The 19,138-nt window shown below is 39.7% G+C and overlaps 1 protein-coding gene across 2 annotated transcripts in view; it reads left to right on the forward strand.

Moving 5' to 3' along the window:
- The window catches only part of Veph1 (ventricular zone expressed PH domain containing 1), a 197,341-nt gene that overhangs the window by 104,552 nt on the left and 73,651 nt on the right, over positions 1-19,138 (forward strand). For both annotated transcript variants that reach the window (XM_035451715.1, XM_035451716.1), the window contains exons 7-8: positions 2,437-2,646; positions 3,500-3,897. In XM_035451715.1, coding sequence (XP_035307606.1) covers positions 2,437-2,646; positions 3,500-3,897 — 608 coding nt within the window. The remainder of the gene's footprint in view (positions 1-2,436; positions 2,647-3,499; positions 3,898-19,138) is intronic.

Genomic DNA, 19,138 nt, shown 5'->3' on the forward strand with positions numbered 1-19,138 from the left:
CCCTTCCACAGTCCTGGCTGTGCTCCCTCTGAGCTAGGTGACAAAATATAAAATTGCAGAAGTGGAGGACTTTTGCTATCACTCTTACATTCTGTAACTCTTTGCACTTCACATGTAACAGATAATGCTATGCTTCTCTCCACTGGGATGAGTCAGTAGAAGCTGCCCAGGCCTACGGCGTATCTGGTCGACCTGAGGGGATGTGGGCAGCCTGACTTCAGACCCCAGGCATTCCTGGTTCTCTTTCTCCACTAACCTTCTAGGTTGCTATGTGTGCCCTGCATGTGAAGACATGAGGGAGCAAAGCAGTGTTGCCAAGTAGCCAGGTATAATTTTTTAAATGTACAGAATATCTAGTTGAATTTCAGATAAAAAATAATGGTGCTTTTACTATAATAATTTTAATATAATGAAATACATTTTAGTAATAATGTACTAAAGTATAGACGAGTACTACTACTAATAAAATACATGTATATATAAATAAACATGTCATAAAACATTAAAAATACTTAATACTTTCATTTTAGAATATGTATGAATATTTAATGTAATCAATATTTTAATAATAAATACACTTAAAATAATTGGTGGATATCTGAAATTCTTATTTGAAAATGATGTTTTGTATTTTACTGGCAACCCTGCCCCAGAGGTATATGATATGTGCCTCTTGGGGTTAATTTATAGTTACAAGTTAATTTATAGTTACAAGGATAATTTATAGTTACAAGTCTTAGCCTTTTAGACTCTCTTGAGCCTAAAGTCTCCTTTGGTGATTATTGAACCTTGGGGAAGAGGTGTGTGTGTGTGTAAACCCTCTGACTTTGTTCTCAAGTTATTCACTGTTATTGGCATGGGACTGTAGGCTGGAAACTGATAACGAAACATGGAGAGCTGCAGACTGATGCTGACTCTAGGCAGTTGGTATTGGAAGCATATAGAATGGTAGGACACCCTGTTGGTGATGGAGAATTAGATTGTATGAGAAAAGGATACATATTTTATATCAGAAGTATGGAAACTAACACCAGCTTGTTTTACTCTGGTGAGTATATTAATTAATAGAAACATGTTTTAATCAATAATTATTGTTAAGTAACTCAAACTAAAGTCGCTCAAGCTGGAGAGATGGCTCAGTAGTTAAAGGAATGTAATGTTCTTGCAGAGGACCAAGACTCAATCCCCAGCACCTACATAGTGGCTCACAACTGCCTGTCACTCCAGTTCCAGAGGATCCAGTTCCCTCTTCTGACTGTTCTGGGCTCCTGCACATATGTGCTACAAATACAGACACTGGGGCACAAATGCATATGCATAAAATAAATAAATGTTTTCAAAGATTGAAGTAACCGTAGGTCATCTGAATATTAGAATGCAGATAAGAGATGGAAGTGCATTCTGTCTTCCCCACTGTCATCACTTCCAGCTCAGTGAGTGTCACAGAGCAGTTCTTTTCTATGGCTTGTGTGCAGCTCTTAATCCTGTCTAGGGAACTCTTGGCTCTCAGAGGGCCTCAATTAATACCACATTTTGACTTCTGACTTAAAAGAAAAAAAGTTTAATACCCACAGAGTGTTTCATAAACTCTCATAAAATATATTTAGAGAAATGGCTCAGCAATTAACATCCCTTGCTGCTTTTCTAGAGGGCCTTAAGTTAGGTTCCCACAAACCCCCTGTACTTCTTTCTGGCCTCCACAGGCACCCATACACACATACATGCACATATCCATATAAATAAAAATGCAAATAAATCTTTCTCCCATATCTTAAAATTGAGAAGACAGGACTGGGGAGATGGCTGAGGGTTTAAGAGTTCTTGTTGCTCTTCGAGGGGTCCTGAGTGAAATTCCTAGCAACCACACGGTGGCTCACAACCATCTATAATGGATCCGATGTCGTATTCTGGCATGCAGACATACATGAAGACAGAACACACATATGCATAAAATACATAAATAAAATTGAGAAGACATGCTTTCAGAAGTCCTTCTGAAAAGGAAGGACTTACAATGATTTCCCTAAAATTAACAAAACCATGAGTTTGCAGAAACTAACAACGAGTTCTATCAGCAAATATATCAGCAAATGTGCATGTGCTGCCACGTGTATGGTGTGCTTTTTGCCATACTTTTAGAGTTTCTAAAGAGGAACATAATACGTGCAAGCACAAACTTCTTTGTTCTCCAAGCTCCTGGAAAGCATTTCATATACAGAGTTGGCATGATCACCAGTGTTTCTAACCTTCTGGCAAAATGACATGTAGAGAAGGAATATCAGAACTCTGTGTCTAAATAGTCAGTAAAGGTTTTCTACACAACTAGCCAGAAAATTATCCAGCAGAGTTTTCATTTCCTGATGAAGGGTGGTGGAATAAAGTCTCTCTGTTTCAAAGGTATAGATGACAAGCGGCTCATGGTCTCTGTTCTTTTAGGAGAAAAACTAGTACTGAAGTTGGTGTTCCTGAGAAAGTGGGAGGAGCCAAGACCAAGGAGCCTGAAAGTGAAGACCATGAAAAACTCCAAGTTAAAATCCAAGCCTTTGAAGACAAAATAAATAGTGAGAGCAATACCCCTGCTTCTGTCCGGAGAAACAGCTTAGACCATGTCTCTAAAGAAGAACAAAGAAACATTAGATTTAGCAGGTATAATTTTTTCAGAAATCATTTTGAAGTATGAACTTATATTTGCTATTGCTTCTGTTGTCATGGTGCTTTGGAGTGTTTTATGTTGTGCTGTTTTCTTTTTAACCCATGGCTTCCCAAAGTTCTATCCTTTAATTAATTACATATTACCCATAGTGCTCTCATTATTCAAGAAACCTTACTTAGGTTACTTAGGGCAGTGGTTCTCAGCCTTCCTAATGCTGTGACCCCTTAATTCCTAATGCTGTGACCCTCGTGTTGTGGTGACCCCCAACCATAAGTCATTTTCATTATTACTTCATAACTATAATTTTGCTACTGTTGTGAATTGTGATGTAAATATATGATATGTGACCCCAAAAGGATCAAGACCCACGAGTTGAGAACCACTGACATGGGGAATATAAATAGAAGGCAAACACCTTTTGAAAATAAGCATGCTTATTTTGAGAATGGCTGCCAGTTGCATCCCTTACTCTAGTGAATAATCAGAGGCAAAAGCAAGAAAGAATAAAATTTCTATGTCTACCATTTTACAGTCTCCTTTGCTATGAAACTGATTTACATCTTCTTTTGGAGGTACCTAAGCAGTCTCTTCTTTCTTCTTGGGGAGCGGGGGGCTGAGGATAAAACCCACAGCCTTATGCATGTCAAGCATGCACTATGCCACTGAACTGCAACCCCGGCCCTATGTTTTCAGAGTGTCATTCGTCACACAGCTTGGCGGTCCTCTTGTTATCTGGTCTATTAATAGTGTCTCACCCTGGAAGAAGTAAAGTTTTGTCCCAGGGAGACTGTTTTTCCCTTGCCAGGGTTTGAGAGCTTCCTCAATTCTTCTAACCCTTCATTATAGGTCCAGGAGTTTGGCTTTGAATACTGTGCTCACAACTGGTATGAGAGCAGAAGATGAGGATGCTGAAGAAAGAGCAGGAGTACATGCCAGCATCTCTCTTTCAGAAATAGACCCACTTATCCATGGAATTGGCAAGTTGCCTCTCAAGATAGATACCCATGGATCACAGCTGAGAAATTCCTCAGCCTCACATCCAAGTATTATACATAGAGAACCAGAAAATATGCCCAAAACTGTTAAAGAAAACATCCAGGAAGAAATTCCAGAGACAGCCACAAGTCCTGTTGAATACCAAGATAAGCTCTACTTGCATTTAAAAGAAAACTTCAGTAAAGTGAAGGCTTATGCCATGGAAATCACTAAGAAGGTCCCAGTCCCAGACCAGTGCACCATTGAAGGTAAGCTCTTTGAACTTCCCACACTCGAAATTTCAGATCTCAGTGACAAAGACAAAACTCTCAAAATGCCTAAATACTTGTTAACGCTGAACGCAATGTGGAGCCAGATCTGGATTGGTAACAGATAGTTTATTAAGAAATAGTACTCACGCAGATCCACTTAACCAGGCCGCAGGGAGCGAGAGAAGGGACCCTGCATGAGCGCCCCTAACTACCTAAACTTTTCCCGCATCACTCTGACCACGCCCAAGCTGGCATGGTCAGTGGTACCTCTAATCATGCTTTCTCCCTACAACTCGTACCCTTTTATGGACCTTTTGCAAAATAGATCATTTGAAAATAATCTTCTAGTATCTTTGTTTCTTCTCTTTGAGCAAAGTTGACCCATCTGTTGACTTTCGTCTTCTTAGATGCTTCCAAGTCTCTTGAGTTTTGTAAAACTTTGTATTGCTTTGTTTCCCATTCCTAGTGTACCGAAAGGCAAACACAGTGGCCTTGCAGCAGGCTCTAGGGTCAGGGCATCCAGGGAATGCTTCCAGCCATGTAATCAAACAGGGAAGCTATGCATCTCACTGACCATGAGAAATTGTCCTTATTCTATTGATATGTGTCCTGCTCTGGCCCCTAAGTGGCTCAAGATCTAAGTGACAAGCACAGTCCCTAATTTCCTAGATACTAGAGTACAGACAGTCTATAGCAAAGCCATGCCAGGAGGTAGTACAACTAACATGCCAGTGAAAATGGGAGACACTGGAGCAACAAAGGACAAAGTAAAGACAGATTGTCAGGGGCTAGACCACCCACAGAAACACAGTTTAAAGTGTCACAAAAGACAGTCAAGTTGAAGTCATGACAGGACCAGTCACAGTGTCTTGCCACACTGCAAAGGATCCTTGGTCCAAATAAATAATCACTGCATATTGCATATTTCTCTACTTATAATTTGGACATTTTGATCATCACAGTTTTTGCATTATGTTAATCTCTTCAATATTATTTAAAAGAATCAATAATTCTCCCGACACTTACATTTTATGTCTTTACCCTGACTCTGGGAAAAGAAAGACCATTAGAGACACAAGTGCAGTTATACCAGAGCAGCAGGGCTTGGGTGGCACTGTTGGGCTCTTACAGCTTTCCTCCAGCAATCCTCAGACAACAGACACCTTCTCTTGGGAGGTAAAGTGAGGTGTCAAATGTCATCTTCGCACAGGAAAAAAAGTCAGGCAGCCCAGCCCCCTACAGAATCAACAGAAAGGTGGGGATCCCTTGAGGGTCCACTTCCCAATACTCTACTTTTTACCCTGCTTCCTACTTCCAGTCAGAAGAAAGACTTATTCCCTAGTGGTAAAAATGAAAGCAGTGTTGCTTACATTCAAATATATTCTGTATGGTGAAGTACACAAGGTTGTGGGGATAGTTAAACACATTTCACTTAATCGAATAATCTTTCTCTCTCTCTCTCTCTCTCTCTCTCTCTCTCTCTCTCTCTCTCTCTCTCTCTCTCTCTCTGGGTGTGTGGTGTGTGTGTGTGTGTGTGTGTGTGTGTACTTCAAATTTGTCACAGAATTACTTTAAACATCTAGTTATAAAGAATTATTTCAGGAGTTAAAATTACCTTTAGACGAAACTAAATGATCGGGGTTGGTTTGCTTGTTTTCCCAAATGCTGACTGAATCCATTGTCTAAAAAAAGAAAATGATAAAAAGCACAATTACTTTTGATGGTGAAATTTCCAACCAGAGATAACCTAGAACTAAGTGTGTATTTTTTTAAGTTGACATTTGGAATTCATTCATATTTTAGTAATTTCCTGGGAGATTCCTGTATAGAGACATGTTTAAGGGAATATTTATATGGCTCCCTGACAATATATCTACAGATGAAGTACTTGGGCTGATTGCAGGAGACACTGTTGATACTACTTGGGCAAGGCAGTAGACACCAGCTGTCTTCTGGCTGACATGAGTTCACTTGCTTCATGAACTCACCCAGCACAACAGTATCATATCTCTTTCCTTAAAAACTTAGTGAAGGGGGGCTGGAGAGATGGCTCAGAGGTTAAGAGCACTGACTGCTCTTCCAGAGGTCCTGAGTTCAATTCCCAGCAACCACATGGTGGCTCACAACCATCCGTTATGAGATCTGGTGCCCTCTTCTGGTGTGCAAATACACATGGAAGCAAAATGTTGTATACATAATAAATAAATAATAAATAAATAAATAAATAAATAAATACCTTAGTGAAGATTCAGGCTGAGAAATTACGTTAATATCAAGTGAGTTGTTGGGGGTTAAAGAAACATTTAGCCTTTCTGAATCAAATATGCAAAATAATCAAGAGACAAAGAAGAAAAGAAGCGGAAAAAAACTTTCTGCAACATTTAATTAAAGAGACAATCACTAGGAAACAAGAACAGGTAGCATTTTGGAGTGTTATGCAAAGTCTATGTGGCAAAAGCAACAAAACAGCTCTTTAAAGAAACTCTATGGATGTTAGGTTGGGTCGTATGAGAAAAACAGAAAAGACAAGATGCTCAAAGGTTTTGATCTACAAAAACACTCATTTTTGTGTGCTTCAACCTGATACTTCAATAATAAATCATGATAAAATAATAGAAGGCTCATTGAAACTGCAAAAATCAGTATGAGATGACTCAAGGTCACAAAGAGCATTTTTAACCCTGACCTGGGTGACACTGGAGACCAACTACAATGGGAAAGCTAATCTATATAAACCTATCATCATTTCTGAAAAAAAAAAAGTCAAAACCCAGGTTACTGTGGTTGGATCATTTTTGAGCCACAGCGTTCTTGTTATTGGATGAGCCAGTCTCTGATGATTCTTAATGGCCTTATTTCTGCTTACCAGTCACTGAAAGTTGTGTGTCTGTAGGCAAATGTAACCTAATATCACTAGTTGATTATGTTTTCATGCAAAACTTGATTCAGTCAGCTAAGGATATTTTAAAAGTTTGAATCATTGTTTTTCATTAATGTGAGCAAAATAATTGGAGGCCAAAAGCATATACACAGATAATATTAACTAAATCTTTGAAAATCTGGCCCATCTCTGGAGTCCTGCAAAGAATGTGTGAGTTTGTAGGCACCTATCAGTGTTACTTTTGTTTACTTTGAAGTGTTTAAACTCATTTTTAACCTTAGAAGATGGTTCTTCCTCCAGTCAGCCCACATGAGCAGATTTTTTTCTTAAAGAAAGCTAAAATTTACTGTAAAAATCAAGAAATATTTGAGTTCTTGATTACAAATAAGGCCTCCTAACTTAACATTGGCAGGTAGCCCAGTTCACACTCAATATTATGGTCACTGACAGGGTACTGTCAACACTGGTCCCTACACCCTTCCAAGACTATTGCAAAATAGTTTGCATTTTGGTGAATGCAAAGCCAGAGCTAGCATCCCTGAGAAAGAAAAGGATGGAGAAAGATGTATTGACTAAAGCAGGAAAGGGGGATGTAGGAGGAAGAAGCATGAGCTTTTATTAGGGATGGGGCACTGTCTCTATTCATATATGGAAGCACAGTCCTGAGCAGGCTCAATTTCAGGTCATTGTTAAAGGACAGATGACAGGCACATTTTTTGAGCATGCTGAACTCAAGGTCACAAAGCACATTGAGTCTACTGGGCTAAAATTCTGGTCAAGAACATTTTGGGCATACTCAGCTTGCACCATAAAGATGGTGGGCAGTGGATGCCTCTCGGCATGCTGGGTGTTCATCACAGAACTTCAGGCGATGATTGAGATTCATGGTGGAAATTAGAAGCCTGACTGATAGTCTTCTTCTTCAAGGTTCTGGGCTTGCCTAACCCCAAACAGCCTAGCAGTGATAATAGTGTGCATCTAGTTACTGGTTCTGAATGGAGTTTCTCAGGGTTATATTTTTTAATAAATGAGCTGAATTTCAGGATTAAAATCATTTCTCCATCAAGAAAGTTGTAAAATTTGGAACTGGAAAATAACTTGAAAGCTTTTTGCAGAATTTGAGAATGAAAAATAGCCTCATTTCTTTATGAAGCTCCATTGGCCCTTTTTCTAAGACACTCATTAGGTAACACTAATTCCAGTTTCTAGAATTTGTTTTCCTTGGAGCTCTGGGTCTTCTCTCAGATTGTTACTCTCTGTCTCATTTCTCCAAGGAGTGGGTTTTGCCAACATGTGTATGGATTAAAGTCACCCATGATGGTCATGAGAGTCCCAAATGCCATGGCTAGGGAAAGATCAATAGATCTTCTGAAAAAGGTCCTCTACACGTTAGTTCACATCAGATTATTGTCAAGTTCATCATGTCCCAACACAAGAGTAGGCCTAAGTTTCAGACAGGCATATGACTGTAAATCAATCGCTAGGACATTGCACACTTATATCCACACTTACCACACCCCAAATTCCAGTAAAGGATACTAAGTACTATCATTACCTGTTAGCTATGTTTTCAAAGGCCTCTGCTTAAAAAGAAAATTGGGTTTTAAGTACTGAGACATTTTATAATCTTCTTTGCAAAGTCTGTCTTACCTCGGGACGTGAAGTTTATCTACAGGAGAGATGAGCATTAGATCAACTAGGGATTATTATGAAGTCAACTGTGCGAGCACTGGTACTTCCTCTCTAGGCCGCTTGTGTGGAGATCCAGAAAGGTTTGTCTGCCTGTGAGTGAAACCAGACACCCAAAATCTGAAGGGGAAAAAAAAAGCAGGCCTTTTGATAGTGTTCACCTTGGGCATGCCTCTGGTGGATTTGAAGAGACCTTGCTAACACATAATTAAAGGCACAAGCAAGTTTATAAATGAGGCAAAAATGTACAGAAATGTATTTCACACCCCTTACCCTGGAGATAACCCATATTCAAAGAGAAGGTGAGCAGAAACAGCTTGCTATCATGTGCCTCCGTGTCTTAGATATAATCTTCTAAAGGCAGCATCCTAAACTAATCAGTTATGTAATGGCATACTCATTGGCAGTCAGTCTTTGTACGCCTTTTGAAGAGAAGCTTACACTCAGATTTTTATTGGTCATCCACTATCATTGTTTTGGGACTGCTTGCTCTAAAAGATTAAAAAGTGGTGCTAAGATATTGAGAGTCCCCTGCAGAAGGGGGCATTCCAGGCCAACATGACAGATTAAACCTCAGTAAAGTGTACCCTAGTTTCCACTAACTTCCACTGTGAAACTTCCCTGAAGAGAAGCAGGCAGCCTCTGACTGCCATCAAATCTCATTCCAAAACAGAACAAGAAGAGACCAACCCACCAATGCCCTCCTCAAAGTAAAAAGATTCTCCCTCAGCAACCATCAGCTGCCATTAGCTACTCAACTAGGGGTGGGCCATCGGGAACTCTCCCATCCTGTTGCTCTAACAATTAATGATCCTCATTTTTTAATGGAGGGCTTGTGTGAGAAACCACTGCTGCCGTGAGTTCATGTGTATAACAACCACTTCAAGTCCAGAGAACAGCCTTTTACAGCACTCTTCCCCTTCATCCGGGTCTTACATTTTTTTCTGCTCCCTCTTCCACGGTGTCCCCTGAGCCTGGGATTGGGGAGAGGTGGAGATTGATATAAAAATCCCATCTGTAGCTGAACACTCACAGGCATTTATTTTCAGTACTTTGAATAGTTAGGAGTCCTATTTTAACCACTACCCACTGCAATAAGAAGCTTCTCTGACCAAGGTTGGGAGCAGCACAAATCTATGGCTATAAAAATAAATATTTAAAAGGTAGTTTGACAACACGACTATTTAGCAAAACAATATCAGTGGGTTTTCTTCTAGATCCTATGGCTTCCCTGGCCAAAAGTTGTGTGCCAGCTGTTAATTCCTTCCTGTGAAGCAGGCCTCTAAGAGAGCCATTGGTTACCGCATAAGCAGTCTTGACACTATTACACCAATGAGCACATCTTGAATGGCAGGTCACTATTGTAATGATTTTGTCTAGGTAGGGCCAGTGGTGTTTTTTTCTCCCCAAGCAACTTGCATAGAACCTTCTGGAACTATAACAGCTAGCCATCAGGGAGAGTTTCCTGGTCAGTTTAAGATTAGCTTCTCTATGTCCCACAACTGAAGTACATGGTATCTTCTGTAATAGAATCTTACCATCTACTTATGGTGTACAGCCACGAGCAATGACAATAGTGTAAGTTGTTTTGATGCCTCTGGGGTCCTTGATCAGCAAATTGTAAAAAACTAACCTGTGCCTGGCCCTGAGATTTTCATTTAATAACCAATGTCTCCTGAGAGCAGCATTGTTTAAGAATGAGAGAAACCTCTGTTCAAACTCCTTTTTTATTTATTTTTAATTTTAATATTTTTGGTTTTCTTTTTTAACTCTTTTTTATTTTCAGCTGTGCTTTAGTTAGTTTACAAACTAATGGGGTTCTGTAAGGACTCTTCATCTGTCATTAGTTTGGGTCACACAACCCCTACTCCCTGACTCCCCATCTGCATGCAAACCTTTAGCTCTGAGTCATATTACATGTAATCTGCTATTCCTTTTTGTTACATTGTATAGTTGTGTTGCAGAATCATAGATTCCTATGTGGCTTCTTCATGCACACTTCATTTGGTTAACTGTTCACCTGACCCCGTTTCCCTATCCCATGACTCCACTACCTGTCTTAGTCATTCTACCCCAGTCTTCTTCCTTTCTACAGAATTAGTCTTAATGTGCTGAAAATTCCATATTCTACTTCTTTCTCCTGCTTATTCCTTGTTTATCTAGTAACTCATCAAATATTCTGAGTGCCTGCTACATGACAACTCTAGGCACCAGAAAAACTTCAGTGCAATAATCTTGACTTCATTAAGACTGTTCTACTTGGAAAAGACATGAAATAAACAACAAAAATGAGAAATGAGTTGCCCTGGCTGGTTTATGTCAACTTGACACCAGCTAGAGTTTCTAAAGAAAAGAAACTCAATTGAGAAAATGCCTCCATAAGATCAGATTTAAAGCATTTTCTTAATTAGTGATTGATAGGTGTGCAGCCCATGTGGGCATGCCACCCCTGGGCTGGCCCTGGGTTCTATAAGAAAGCAGGATGAGCAAGCCATGGAGAGCAAGACAGTAAGAAGCACCTCTCTATGGCCTCTGCATCAGTTCCTGCCTCCAGGTTCCTGCCTTGTTTGAGTTCATGTCCTAACTTCCTTCCATGATGAACAGTGTGATATGGAAGCGTAAACCAAATAAACCCTTTCCTCCCCAGATTGCTGTTTAGTTATGGTGTTCATCACAGCAATAGTAACCCTAACTAAGACAGTGGGGAAGATGTCAGAACATGGTAAGTGCTTTGATAAAAGGAAAAAGAAAGAGAAGAACCAAAACAAAGAAAACGAAGGGGGTCCTTGTATGTGTAGAGTCTCAAAGAGACAAGAAGGTTTCAGGGAGAGATGGGAGGGTTGTAGAGAGCTCGAAAAGGGATACATAAAAACGCCATCAGTGTTTTTCAGTGAAAAATTAGATTTCAGTGCCAGTTGAAGAGAAAAGGAGAGGGCCAGAGAAATGTGAACACTATACGTTTCTTCAAAGTTTGAATTGTTTGCTATGTAGAACAGGCAGACCTCCAACTCACAGTGACACACCTGCCTCTGCCTCCTGAGTGCTGGGGTTAAGGCTGTGTGGCACCATGCCTGGCCCAAGGAGTGGAATTTTATTTGTGTGTTTGTTTGTTTCTTTGTTTTACATCCTGACTGAAGTTCCCCCTCCTTCCTCTCCCCCAGTTCTCTTCCCCTGCCTCCCCTCTGACACCCCAATCCAATCCTCCTCTGTTTCAGTTCAGAAAAGGGTTGGGCTTCCTATGGATATAAAAAAAACCAAACAAACAAAAAACAGAAACCTTGACATATCAAGTTGCAGTAGGACTAAGCACCTTCCTTTAAGGCATTAAGGCTGGATAAGGCAACCCAGTAAGAGGAATAGATTCTCAAAGCCAGCCAAAGTGTTAGGGACAGCCCCTGCCCCCACTGTTAGAAGTCCCACAAGTAGACCAAGCTCCACAACTGTCACATGTATGTGGAGGGCCTAGGTTAGTCCCATGCAAGCAACCTGCTTGTTGATTCAGTCTCTGTGAGCTCCTATGAGCCCAGGTTAGTTGATTCTGTAGGTTTTCTTGTGAGGTTCTTAATCCCTCTGGCTCCTACAGTCTTCCTTCCCTCCCTTCAGAAGGATTTCCTGAACTCCACCTCCTATTTGGCTATGGGACTCTGCATCCATTTTCATCAGTTGCTAGATGCATCCTCCCTGATGACAATTGGGCTAGGCACCACTCTATGAGTATAGCAGAATATCTTTAGGCGTCATTGTGTTGGCATTCTTTTTCTCCTAGGTCTCTGGGCCATCTATGGGCCTTAGCACTCCAGGCAGTGTCAGAGGTGGGCTCACTCTCAGGCTGGGTCTCAGGCTGGACCAGTTAGTAATTGGCCACTCCCACAATCTCTGTGCCATCCTTACCCCAGCACATTCTGTAGACAGGACAGGTGGTAGGTCAAAGTTTGTGTCTGGTGTGGTATCCCAATCTCTCTACTGGAACTCTTTCCTGATCACAGGAGATGGCCTAGTCACAGTTCAGGCTACATATCTGCTATTGCTAGGAGTCTTACCTGAAGTCATCTTTGTAGATTCCTGGTAGTTTCCCTTGTACCAGGGTTCTGTTTGACCCCAAAATTCCACCCCCTTTTCCAGTTCTCTCTTTCAGTAATCTCCACCTTCATCTACCCCTAATGTTCTCATCCCTACCTGCCCCAAGTCTACCCATGAGATCTCTTCTATTTTTTTTCTTCTGAAGAAGATCCAAATTTCTTCTCTTGAGCCCTCCTTGCTACCTAACCTCCCTTGGACTATAGCATGATTATCCTTTACAGCTTATGAGTGAATACATATCATGTTTGTCTTTCTGGGTCTGAGTTACCTCACTCATGATGATTTTTTTTCTAGTTCCATCTATTCGCCTTCAAATTTCATGATGTTATTGCTTTTTTATGGCTAAGTAATACTCCATTGTGTAAATGTACGACATTTTTTTTAATCTACTCTTTAGTTAAGGAACATCTAGGTTGTTTTCAAGTTCTGGCTATTACAAATAGAGCTGAGAATTTTTGCATCAGTGTTCATGAAGGATATTGGTCAGTAGTTCTCTTTCTTGGTTTGTGTCTTTGTATGGCTTGGGTATCAAAGTTATTGAAGCCTCATAAAAAGAGTTTAGCAATGGCCCTTCTGCTTCTATTGTGTGGAATACTTTGAGGAGAATTCGTGTAAGCTGTTTCTTGAATTTCTGGTAGAATTCTGCACTGAAGTCATCTGGCCCTGGGCTTTTTTTGGTTGGGAGACTTCTGATGACTGCTTCTATTTCATTGGGGTTTATAGATCTATTTAAGTTGCTTGTCTGTTCTTGATTTAATTTTGGTAATGAAATCTGTTTAGAAAATTGTCCATTTCCTTTAGATTTTCAAATTTTGAGGAATATAGGTTTTCAAAGTATGACCTGATGATTCTCTGGATTTCCTCTGTGTCTGTTGTTATGACCCCTTTTCATTCCTGATTTTATTAATTTGAATGTTCACTCTCTGCTGTTTCATAAGTTTGGATAAAGGTTTGTCTATCTTGTTGATTTTTCTTGAAGAACCATCTCTTTGTTATATTGATTCTTTGTATGGTTCTCCAAGTTTCCATTTTATTGATTTCAGCCCTCAATTTGATTATTTCCTGTCGTCTGCTCCTCCAGGGTGTATTGGCTTCTTTGTTTTCTAAAGCTTTCAGTTGTGCTGTTAATTCTCTAGTGTGATTATTCTCCTGTTTCTTCATGTGGGCACTTAGCGCTATGAGCTTTCCTCTTAGCACTGCTTTCAAAGTGTCCCATAGGTTTGGGTATGTTGTGTCTGCATTTTCATTGAATTCTAGGAAATCATTAATTTCTTTTTTTATTTCTTTCTGGACCCAGGAATTGTGCAATTGGGTGTTATGATAAATCTTTCCACCAAAAGCCGCTGAGACCCACTGCCACATGTGTGCTTTATGCCAGCCACCCGCCCGAGTTAGGCCCAAATAAATATTCAGAAACTTGTATTAGGTTCAAATGCTGCTTGGCCAATGACTAGGATTTCTCATCCGTTAGCTCAGTCTTAATTATCATAAATCTATATATATTATAAGACTTATCAGATGCCTTATTAGCGTCCTCCCTTGCTGGTGGATCACATCCCACCACTGGAGAACACGCAGAGGAAAGAGGACACTTCCTGTTTCTCCTTACTTAAATGAGTCTCCTTGCTATGTCACTTCCTGCCTGGATCACCACTTCTCTACTACATTTCCCAGAATCCTCTTTGACTCCTAGTCCTGCCTAACTTGCTGCCTCATTGGCCAAACAGTATTTTATTTATCATTCAGCAGGACAAACACATACATAGAAGCACTTCTCCCATCAATTGGTTGATACTTAATTTCCATGAGTTTGCAGGTTTTCTGTAATTCGTATTGTTGTTGAATTCTAACTTTAAAGCATGGTGGTCTGATAAGATACAGGGGGTTATTTCAAATTTTTTTGTACCTGTGGAGGTTTGCTATGTTGCCAAGTATGTGGTCGATTTTAGAGAATGTTCCATGTGGTGCTGAGAAGAAGGCAAATTGTTTTGTATTTGGATTGCATGTTCTATAGATATCTGTTAAGTCCAATTGGGTGATAACTTCAATTAGTTCCTTTGTTTCTTTGTTAAGTTTCTGTCTGGTGTTCCTATCCAGTGGTGAGAGTGGGGTGTTGAAGTCTCCCACTATAAGTATTTGTGGTTTTTTGTGTGATTTGAGTTTTAGTAATGTTTCTTTCACAAATGTGGATGCCTTTGTATTTGGGGCATAAATGTTCAGAATTGAGACTTCATCCTGATGGATTTCTCCTGTGATGAGTAGGAAATAACCTCCTTCATCTTTTTTGATTGATTTTAGTTTAAAGTCCAATTTGTTGGATATTAGGATTGCTGCCCCAATTGTTTCTTGGGTCCATTTGATTGGAAAATCTTTCCCCAACCTTTAATTCTTAGGTACCCTTGTAGGGGAAGCTGTAGCCACACCTTCTTATGGGCTGGCTACAGGTATGCCTGACCAGGCTTGTGAGGACTTGTGACGTAGTGGGACTGCGTTTCGGTTTCGGTTTCGGTTTCTCTTTGCTGCTTGCTGTACAGACTGCTACCACCAGCTGGCTGGTTCGCTCTGTAAGTAAGGCTTTTCCCTATTAAATACCCTTATATTTCTACCTGACTCCATATTGGTAATTTCCCACTATATACCCTCTGTCTTTGAAGTTGAGATGTGTTTCTTGTATGCAGCAGAAGGATGGATTCTGTCTTCTTATCCATTCTGCTAACCTGTGTCTTTTTATAGGGGAGATAAGACCATTAATGTTATGGATAGTAATGACCATTGATTGTTCATTCTTGTTTGTTTTTGATTTGGTGATGGTGACGAAATTATGCGTGGGATTCTATCCCTTTTTTCCTTTTGGCTGTTGGTAAAATGGGATTATCTATTGCCTATATTTTTCTGGTTGTAGTTACCTTCCTTGGGTTGCAGTTTTCCTTCCAGAACTTTCTGTAGGGCTGGATATTTATTGTTTGAATCTGGTTTTATCATGGAATATCTTGTTTTCTCCATCTATATTGATTGAATGCTTTGCTGGGTATAGTAGTCTGGGCTGGCATCCATGGTCTCTTAGTGTAGGTAGACTATCTATCTAGGACCTTCTAGCTTTCAGAGTGTCCATGGAAAAGTCAGGTGTAATTCTGATAGGTTTGCCTTTATAAGTTACTTGACCTTTTTCCTTTGCTGCTCTAAGTATTTTCTCTTTGTTCTGTATGTTTGGTGTTTTGATAATTATGTGATGAGGAGCCCTTTTTTGGTTCAGTCTATTTGGTGTTCTGTATGCTTCTTGTATTTTCATTGGTTTGTCTTTCTTTAGGTTGGTGATAGAAAGGAGGGAAGCCGTATCAGTCATAAAGTCTATAGCATCCATAAATTAAAGGGCTCAAATAGCTTGGGAAAGGGTGGGAAGAAAGTTATCTTGCTATGCCCTGAAGCCAGGAATGAAAGGGTCCATCAGATCCTAGTAGTACAGAAAAGAACTTTTGTGTGAAAAAGAATGTGTGGTTTAACTGAGTCTGTCCTTTGCTCTATGGTGCCAGGGTTAGTTATTTAGACTCTTCACCTCACTGATTTTGTGGCTCAAGCATCCTTGGGTATGCATTTTAAGATGATTGGGATTAGAAGGCAGGAAACTCACACCTGAGAATATGCTTAAAATTGTGTTGTGTGTCCTAATTCTCTATAAACATGATATTAATTTCTTTATGGATGATAGTTTTATAAGTCGCAAAATACCCTTGCATCAAATGTGTCTTAATGATGCCTCACTAAATTGTGTATGAGGTAAAAGATGTGGATAATATTTCACTTAAAGTATGCAGAGAATTAAAATTAAGTAAAAATATGTTGGAGGGAATATATTCTCCTAACCACAAACATTGAACAATGAGTGAGGAAAATATAAACTCACCTTCACTGATGTTTAGTGATTAATCCAATTGGCCCTCATTCCTCTTTATGGGAACTGTCATTGTACTATAAATCACTATTTTCCACTGAATGTATTATATGCTTTTTTCTGAGTTCTTTCATAAAGAACTTTGGACACTCTTAAATATAAGATATCTTTTTCAGTAATGTTGACAACTAAACTCATGCCTGCATCCTTGTTCTAGTTTTATTCTGTCACTATAATACAATACTCTAACTAAAAACAACTTGGGAAAGAAAAGGATTTATTTCATATTGTACTTCCAGGTCACAGTTCATCATTGAGGGATGTCCGGACAGGAACTCAAAGCAGGAACCTGAAGGCAGTACTGCTTGCTACCCTGATCAAATAACCGAAAGAGTACAGTGGAAACCATGGAGGATGATGCTTACTAATTGGATCCATGGCTTGTGTTTAGCTTGTGTTTAGCTAGCTATATTAGCCTTGGACCACATACTTGGAGAATGGTGTCACCCACAGAGGGCTGAGCCCTCTATGTCAATTGATAATACTACACAAATATGCTGCCATCGCAACCTGATTCAGGCAATACCTCAGCTAAGACTATTCCTTTCAGATGACTCTAGGTCATTGTCAAGTTGACAATTAAGCCTAACCAGGACAGTCCCTGTCAAATCCTACTGATGGAATTTTATTTTACAATTATGCCAATTCATAAATACAATCATACCATGGGAATGTATTTTGAAATATCTAGCATACTTCCAGTCTTTTTTTCCTTCCACATTTTCTTTTTTTATTTTTTACTTTAATCATTTTTTATTTGAATTAGAAACAAGATTGTTTTACATGACAATCCCAGTTCCCTTCTCCCTCCCATCCTCTCCTACCACACCCCCCAACTAAAACCCTACCTATCACATACCCTTCCTTCTATTCTTCCCCTGACTCAACCTTTCTGCTCCCTCATGACCTCTGCATCCCTCCTCTTCTTCCCTTCTCATTCTCCTAGCTCCCTCCCCCCTCTTCCCGGGCTCTCAATTTGCTCAGTGGATCTTGACACTTTCCCCTTCTCCAGGGGACCATGTATGTCTCTCTTAGGGTCCTTCTTGTTTACTAGCATCTATGGCAGTGTGGATTGTAGTTTGGTAATCCTATACTCTGTGTCTAAAATCTGCATATGAGTGAGTACATACCATGTTTGTCTTTTTGTGATTGGGTTACCTCACTCAGAATGGTTTCTTCTAGTTCCATCCATTTTCCTGCAAATTTCAAGATTCCATTGTTTTTTTCCCACTGAGTAGTACTCCATTGTGTAGATGTACCACATTATCCATTCTTTGGTTGAGGGGCATCTAGGCTGCTTCCAGTTTCTGGCTATTACAAATAGTGCTGCTATGAACATTGTTGAAAAGATGTCCTTGTTGTATGGATGTGCTTCTTTGGGGTATATGCCTAGGAGTGGAATTGCTGGATCTTGTGGTAGACTGATCCCCATTTTCTTGAGGAGTCACCATACTGATTTCCAAAGTGACTGTACAATTTGGCACTCCCACCAGCTGTGGATCATGAGAATTTTTATTTGTTCTTTTCTTCAGTAAAGTCTTCAAACTTGATAATTGAGTCTACTGTAAAAGACTCAAGCTCTACATTCTTCACATTCATGCAGTATTTACAGTTCAAATATCAAATAAGTATTAACTAAGGTATGTTATTATTTTTAAAAATTGTGTCATGTTTGACTTTGAGTTGCCTAGTTAACTCTGGATTTTGAAGTTATGTACAACAGGAAGAATTCTTCTATTTCCTTGAAGTAATTCAACAATTATATGAAGAAACTATTTGGGAATTTAAATACTAAAATATGAGGAAATTTCCAAAAGAAAAAATAGAATAGCATGTTTGCACCCATGGTTGGTAAAATTATTATCTGTAAATACATTTAATGTAAATGCTGACACCCCAATAGTTAAGGAACCATCTAATTTCAAGTCAGAGCATGAGTTTTCAAACATTTGAAGCTTGAGAAATTCAAAAAATGTTTTTACCCAAGAATTACTTTTGTTAACTTTGAACTCAAGCCCATTTTTAAAGCATGTAATGCATGTGTTTCAAATTCATTTTCACTTTATTCTTCAAGACCTGACTTGGGAAGCTCCTCTAGCCTCCATGGGATGTTCCCCCAGAGCAGAAATCTTACCAAGACCTGGGCTTGCTGGGGTTAGGAAGCCCCAGACAAAGAGCATCAGAATGTAACTGTACTGAAGCAAAGAGAATTCTTTTTGCTTTTGATTACAGTCCTCTCCCTCCATTCAAGACACAGTAAAATAGCAAGAACTTGACCTGGAGTCATCTGTTCATGAGCAAGGTTTGTGCAGAACCGTGTGAACAATGCTCATTCATTATAGGTGAGGTTGCCTCAGAATTCCTGCAATAACATATGAAGGGTGTTAAATACAACAACCACATTTAAATGCTGTAGAGAACTTTACTATCCATTTCTAACACACCCCACCATTTTCACTTCTGCAAAAGCCTAAGTCACTTCTATTAACAATGCAACCTTTATGTCCTTCAGACAGAGCAGCTTGGGCTTTCCAGACAGGTGATAGTGATTCTTGGCTCCTGTTGAATAACTGAACTCCATTAGTTATTCATAAAAGCAGAGCCGAAACATAGGGTGAGGCAGCTGGGTGGGTGGGAAC

This window comes from Cricetulus griseus (genome assembly GCF_003668045.3).
Source record: "Cricetulus griseus strain 17A/GY chromosome 1 unlocalized genomic scaffold, alternate assembly CriGri-PICRH-1.0 chr1_0, whole genome shotgun sequence".
In the NCBI taxonomy this organism is placed as follows: domain Eukaryota; kingdom Metazoa; phylum Chordata; class Mammalia; order Rodentia; family Cricetidae; genus Cricetulus; species Cricetulus griseus.